Source organism: Ailuropoda melanoleuca, chromosome 12, assembly GCF_002007445.2.
Source record: "Ailuropoda melanoleuca isolate Jingjing chromosome 12, ASM200744v2, whole genome shotgun sequence".
Lineage (NCBI taxonomy): Eukaryota > Metazoa > Chordata > Mammalia > Carnivora > Ursidae > Ailuropoda > Ailuropoda melanoleuca.
In genome coordinates, this window is record NC_048229.1 from 68446267 (window position 1) to 68453551 (window position 7285).

Genomic DNA, 7285 nt, shown 5'->3' on the forward strand with positions numbered 1-7285 from the left:
TTGGCATTGTCCCATTTTTAAAGGTTTGCCAATCTGATAAAACACGGGATCAACTGATAGCTCCTCGTGATCTTAATTCACCTTTTTACAAACGGATTGACTTCAGTTTGGTAATAGTCTGAGCGAGAGATCCGCCTCCATGCTCATGATATCCTCTTACTACCTCTTCTATGTGATGTTCTCCTCTCATTGCTAATATTGGTTTTGTGCCTTCTATTGCTTGATCTGTTTTGTGAGAGGTTTCTCAGTACTATATCTTTTATTCAAAAAGGCATCTTTTGGTTTTGTTGGTACTCTTTATTGCATGTTTTTTTTATTATGTTAGTCACCATACAGTACATCATTAGCTTTTGATGTAGTGTTCCATGATTTATTGTATGTTCGTTTTCTAGTTGCTTGATTTCTGCTTTTAATTATCGCCTTCTTTCTGCTTCCTGTGGGTTACTGGGGCTCTATCTAATTTCTAAGATGAGTGTTTAGTGCATTGACTTCTAGTCTTCTTTATTTTCCCATACACACATTTAAGATTTATAAGTCCCCCTCTTAAGTGCTGCTTTAGCTGCAGTGTACAAATTTTTAAATGCATCATTCTTTGTCATAAGGTTCAAAACTATTCTAACTTTCATCATTATGAATACTTCTTTTTTGACTCATGGGCTATTACAAGTGTTTCTTAATTTCCAAACGTGTAGATTTTTCTACAGGTTGTTTTTTAAGTTATTTTGTGGTCAGGGAATATATTCCATATTATTTCAGTCCTCTAGAATTTGTTTAAATTTGCCTTATGGCCCAATATATGATCTTTTTTTTTTTAATCCTCCGTTTGTTTTTAAAAAGCATGTGTTTGCCATTTTGATGTTAATTCTCTGGTATTTTGGTCTACTTGTTTGGTCAGATTTAAGAGAATATGTTAAAGTCACCACTGTGATAGGGATTTGTCTGTCCTTGTAGTTCTGTCATGTTTTTGCTCTATATACTTTGAAGCTATATTATTAGTTAAATTAAAATCATAATATCCTTCTGCTGATGTTATACTAAGACTTGATAATCTCTCATATTCCTGTTCTTCAAGAGTATCTTGGCCATCCTTGGCCCTTTGCATTTCCATATAAATCAACTTGTCATGTTCCTCCAAAAAATTAAATAACCTGTTAGGATTTTGATTGGGTTATTTTAAGAATGTATTAGCTACCTGTTGGTCCATAACAAATTACCTAAGTTGCTAAAAATTAGCAACTTAAAACCCCAAGCACTTACTGTCTACACAATTTCCGAGGTTCAGGAATCCAAGAGCAGCAGCTTAGCTGGGTGGTTTGGGCTGAGGATCTTTCAGAAGGGTGTAGTCAGTTGTCAGCCAGAACTCTGGTCACCTCAAAGGCTTGACTGGGGCTGCATAACCTGCTTCTAAACTCAGTCATGTGGTTGTTGGAAAGGCCTTCCTTCCTTGCTGTTGGCTGGAGGCTTCGGTTCCTCACCACATACACTTCTCCCTAGAGCTGCTTTCAACATGAGAGCTTACTTCCCCTAGAGCGAGTGATCTAAGAGAAACTGAGGCAGCAAAGAAGAGCATGCACAAGACAGAAACCACAGGCTTTTCCTCTTAATCTCAGAAGTGATATGCCATATACTAGGGCTCATCTCTCTGCCATGTACTAGAGGTCACACAGACCAGCCCTGGTACAACATGGGAGCGGGTGACACAAGAGTGTGAATGGTGGGAGATGGGGATCGCTGGGGACCATCTTGGAGCATATCTGTCACAGAAAGAATTCCAGTCTTCACGCTATTGAGATTTCGAATCCACGAGCAGATCTTCATTTCTTTAAGTCTTCTTATTTAATTTCTCTCAATAATATTTTTTTTAGTTTTCTATGTGGAGGCCGTATTCATCTTTTGTTAGATTTATTTCTAGGCTTTATATATTTTGATACTATTGTAAATGGTATCTTTTCAAAATTTCATTTTCTATTTGTTGCAAGTATGTAACAATATTAATGATTTTTGTATGTTGACTTTGCCTTAATTTTTTGGCTTTTTAAGTTTTTATTTTAATTTCAGTTAGTTAATGTACAGTGTTTCAGGTATACAATATAGTGATTCCACACTTTCATACATCACTTGCTACTCACCACCACAAGTGCCCTCTTTAATCCCCACCATCTATTTCACCCATCACCCTACCCACCTCCCCTCTGGTAACCTTCAGTTCTCTATAATTAAGAATCTGTTTCTTGATTTGTCTCTTTTTTTCCTTTGCTCATTTGTTTTGTTTCTTAAATTCCACATATACATGAAATCATATGGTATTTGTCTCTCTTTCATGGACTTATTTTGCTTAGCACTATACTCTCTAGATCCATTCATGCCATTGGAAATGGCAAGATTTCATTCTTTTTGATGGCTGAGTAGTATTTCATTGTATATCTACACCACCTCTTCTTTATCCATTCATCTATCAGTGGACACTTGGGCTGCTTCCATATCTTGGCTAATGTAAATCATGTTGCAATAAACATGAGGGTACATGTATCCCTTCGAATTAGGGTTTTTGTATTCTTTGGGTATATACCCTATAGTACAATTGCTGCATCGTAAGGTAGTTCTGTTTTTAACTTTTTGTATATTGACTTTGTAACCAACACCTTAAATAATTCACTTATCAATAATAATTTCAATTATAGATTTTTAAGTTTTCTACATGTACAATCATATCATCTGTACATAAATACAATTTTGTATCTTCCATTATAAGCTTCTTCCTTTGAGTTCCTTTTCATGCCTATTAGGGCTATCTAGGACCGCAGAATGACGTTGACTAGAAAGGCAATAAACAGCATCCTTGTCTTGTTCCTAATCTTAAAAGGAAAGCTTTCAAAGTTTCACCATTTATTATGTTTATTTTGGGTTTCTTATAGATACCCTTTATCAAATTAAGGATGTCCCCTTCTATTCCTAGTTTACTAAGAGCTTTTTTTTAAAACTCCATGAATGGATGTAGAGTTTTGTCAAATGCTTTTACTGCATCTATTGAGATGTTCAAATCATTGTTCTTTTAATCTGTCAACGTGGCAACTGATTGGTTTTTCTGATGTTAAACCAACTTTTCATTCATGGAATAAACCCATCTTTGTCATAGAACATTTTCTTCTTTATATATTGCCGGATTCAGTTGGATAACATTCTTACTGGCACTTTGTATGTATGTTTGCGGGGGGACTGGCATCCAGTTTTCTTTTCTCCTATTAGCCTTGTTGGATTTTGGTATCAAAATCATGCTACCTGAGGTGGGTTCCCTCTTTTTCTCTTCTATGGGAGAATTTGTGAAATACTTAGATTGTCTAATAGAACTTACAAGTAAGTCTTCATGATCCTGGAATTTTGTTAAGGGAAAACTTTTTTACTATTGCTTAAATCTCTTTAATGGTTACAGAACTACCTAGGTTTTCTTTATCTACTTGAGTCTGGTTTTGTAAGTTGTCGCTTTTATACATTTGTCCATTCCCATCTAATTTTTTTAATTGTGGTAAAATCGTCTACATTTGTATACTATAGTCTGCTAAGCATCTACAACTACCTTAATGATATCCTCTTTTTATTCTATTTTTCAATGAGAAGAACTAGTTCTTTTAAAAAAGAAATAATACCTACTCATGATAAAAACAATATTTTAACTATACAAAAGTATATGGAAGAGAAAATGAAAGTCCTCCAATCCCATTTCCTTCAACCTAAGATAACAACTGGTAACAATTTGATATACAACCTTGCTGTCTCTTTTCTATACCTGCATAGACATATTCTTCTCCACAAAAATGGCCATATGCTTTATATACATTTATGGAACGTCCTTCCTTTGACTACAGTCAACACCTTTCATGGCAGTGCTCGTAGCTCTGCCCCTTCCTTTCTAATGGCTACATACTATTCCACCAAAGTGGCTAAACTATGATTTATTTAGCCGAGTTCTTACTGCTACCTCTCTTGAATTGTTTCCCTTATTTTGTTATTATAAGCCGTACTCTGGTTCTTGTTTTGTTTTGTCATGGGTGATAATAGAAGAAGGAGAAAATCTTTCCTAAATGAAGGTAGAACCCAGGAAGCTGTTCTGAGATTGGCTATGAGCAAAGAAGGAGCTGCTGACCTTCAGCCCTCCTGCTGGCAACACTCACTGCCATCATCATCATAAGTGTGCTTCTCAAGAGAAGATCTCATACCTCTTAGATTCAAAGAGATTCCAGGGAAAGAGATTCTAGGGAAAGCTAGAAGGGATACAGAGGAGAAAAAGGGCTATTTGGACAGAGATTCCCTGGGCCCAAGATCATTGTGAGCATTTGCTGTGAAGCACCATTTCTGCCACCAACCGACTCTGAAGTCACTGGGTAGCAAGGGATAGGTTGGAGTCTCGGCATCACACGAGCCTCTGTCTTCTCTTGCAGGGCACGTTCTCATTTGAATTCCAGCCCCTGAGAGCGGGAGAAACCTTTGGGAGACTCACACTGCACAACAGTGATTTGGGTTACTACCTGTATGAGCTCAACTTGAAGGCCACGCCAGCACTGCCTGAAAAGCCCATCCACTTCCAGGCCATTCTCGGCAGTGGTCAGAGCATCTTTGCCAAGTTCACCAATTACACCCGGCAGAAGACAGAATACTACTGCAGGGTGAGCAGCCAGGGTCCCACCCCCTGCCCTTCCCTTGCCAGAAGTCTGAGCTTAAAAATGATAGAAGGAGGATATAGGGGTGCAGAATTATGAAACTCAGAGGGAGTCAGGTGCTTCATCTAGCCTGGAAACTCCCAGCTAGAAATAAATAGTATCAGGCCTGGGTTCTTCCTTACAGGCTCTGTCTTCACAAGCTGGGGCGGGGTGGGGCTGGGGAGTTTTGCTTCCCACAGCACGCACAGTGGTCACTAGAAGAGACAGGAGTGCTTAGTGGTCATGAGTATAGGCTGTGAAATCCAACAGACTTGGATTTGAACCTTGGCTTCACCACTTACTCTTTGTATGAATAATTTACTAAAGCTCTGTGACCTTTCCTGGAAATGGTAATAATACCCCAACCTCACAGGATTGCTCTGAGGCTTTTAAAAAATGCACATAAAACTGTTTTCATAGAGTCTGGCTCATAGTAAATGCTTCATGTACGTTACCTATGATATGAATTGGAATCCAGGTTTAACTACTGAAAGAGAAACCCAAAATAACAACAAAGTAAAAGTTACTCTTCTCTCAGATAACACGTGAGCATAAGCGGTTTGGGCTGGAATGGTAGCTCCATGGCACCTGGCACCCAGACCACTTCTGTCCTGAGATTCTTCCCTCTGGAGAGAGTTGTTTGGGTCCACAGGGCCCAAGACAGCTTACCCTCACGTCTGCATTCCAGCCAGCTCCAGGGGGCATGGTGGGGAGCTCTATATATCCCTCCCACTCACGTTCCCTTGAACAAAACTGCATGAGACCACACCGAGCAACAGGGGGAGCTAGGAGGCGCAGCCTCCACACTGGGTGGCCATCAGTGGTTCCAAGGTATAGTCAAGAGGCACGGGCTCCTTTTTTTTTTTTTTCTGTTTTTTCTGTTGATTTTTTGGGTAATTTTTACCAGACATATTTTGGGATTTCTCATTCTGTCCTTTATGTATCTTAGCCTCTGTTTTCTTTTCAAGATTTTATTTATTTATTTGTCAGAGAGAGAGAGCCGAGAGCACACAAGCAGGGGGAGCAGAAGGCAGAGGGAGAAACAGGCTCCCGGCTGAGCAAGGAGCCCGATGTGGGACTCGATCCCAGGACCTTGGGATCATGACCTAGTTGAAAGCACACGCTTAACCGACTGAGCCACCCAGGCATCCCAAGAGGCACGGGCCCTTGATCAGTCATGCCAGTCAGGAGAAGCTAGGTTTTGCTATAGTAACAAACAGCCCCAACATCTTGGTGGCTTAAAACAAAAAAGGTTTGTCCCTCCCTTGTGCTGTCTATCCAGTGGGGGTCAGCAGGGGACTCTGCTCATCACAGCCATTCAGGGATCCAGGCTGAAGGGCAACCGCCAGCTCAGCTGTCTCCGGTTATAGTGTCAGAGGGGTGAAGAGATCCTAAGGGGACTTGCACTGGCAGTCGAATGCCCTAGTGTGGAAGTGACCCCTTTCACTTCTGCTCAAAACTGTCAAGAACTAGCCCCCTCCCCATCCACAAGGAGCCAGACTGTTCAGCCTTTCAGAGGCGAGGGAGAAAAGAAGAGCCAGACTCGGGGCGGGGGGGGGGGGGAGCACCACCGAAGGCCACACACGTAATCCAGCTTGGTATCTCGGGGCAAGTCATCTAATATCTCTTAGCCTTGATTTCTTTGTAGTAAAATGGCTATAATAATTAGTATTACCTACTCTTCAAGGGATTTATAAGGGCACAACTTTAAGTGACCTGCCCAGCCTCACGCAAAGGTAGGTTACTTGATGTCCGAGAGTGGGCGAGCAGGGGATAGGCCCGAGCTGCCCGTGTGCTCTTTGGGATCCTGTGTGAACCAGGTGCATTTGTTCCTCTTTCAGACTGACTGTCAAGACTTCCACACGGAAAAGGTCATTACCGCAGCCCCAGGGGCTCAAGGAGGCACGGAAGTCAGTGTGGAAGTCTATTTTGAGCCCAGCCACCTGGGCGAGACCAAGGGCATCCTGATGCTGTCATCGATTACAGGTGGGGAGTATATCATCCCCCTCTTTGGAGTGGCTCTGCCCCCGAAGCCCCAAGGTCCCTTCCTGATCCGGGCAGGATACAACATAGTTATCCCTTTCAAGAACATTTTCTATCATCCGGTCACCTTCTCCTTCATTGTGGAGAACCCAGCCTTCTCTGTTCGTGCTGTAGACTCCGTGCGGCCCAAGAAGATCAACAATATCACCGTCTCCTTTGAAGGAAACCCATCAGGCAGCAAAACGCCCATCACCAGCAAGCTGATTGTGTATTGTCCTCCCAGTGAAGGCAATGAAACAGGTGTTAAATGGGTTTATTACCTGAAGGGGATCACCCCTTAGTGGTAACTGAGGTCAGCTGCATCAATGGAAAGCCATCTCCTCAACCTTCAAATCTATGTATTACTCTACCCTGGCGAAGAACAGAGAAAATTGTCAGAATTCTACAGCTACTCTTTTATCTCCTCCTTCAATTACAGGGGCACTTATTTCCATATTATATGCATTCTAAATATATATTCTGTTTTCCACATTACACATGGTAACTACAAAAAAAAAACCCAGCTATATTCTACTTTGCAAGGGCAAGTCCCTGAATTCAGTTTCTAA

General features: G+C 41.1%; 1 protein-coding gene across 1 annotated transcript in view; it reads left to right on the plus strand.

Annotated features, from left to right (window-relative positions):
- The window catches only part of HYDIN (HYDIN axonemal central pair apparatus protein), a 363532-nt gene extending 356247 nt beyond the window's left edge, over positions 1-7285 (plus strand). Inside the window, exons 85-86 of the mRNA XM_034638025.1 lie at positions 4437-4661; positions 6536-7285. Coding sequence (XP_034493916.1) covers positions 4437-4661; positions 6536-7018 — 708 coding nt within the window. The 3' untranslated portion in view covers positions 7019-7285. The remainder of the gene's footprint in view (positions 1-4436; positions 4662-6535) is intronic.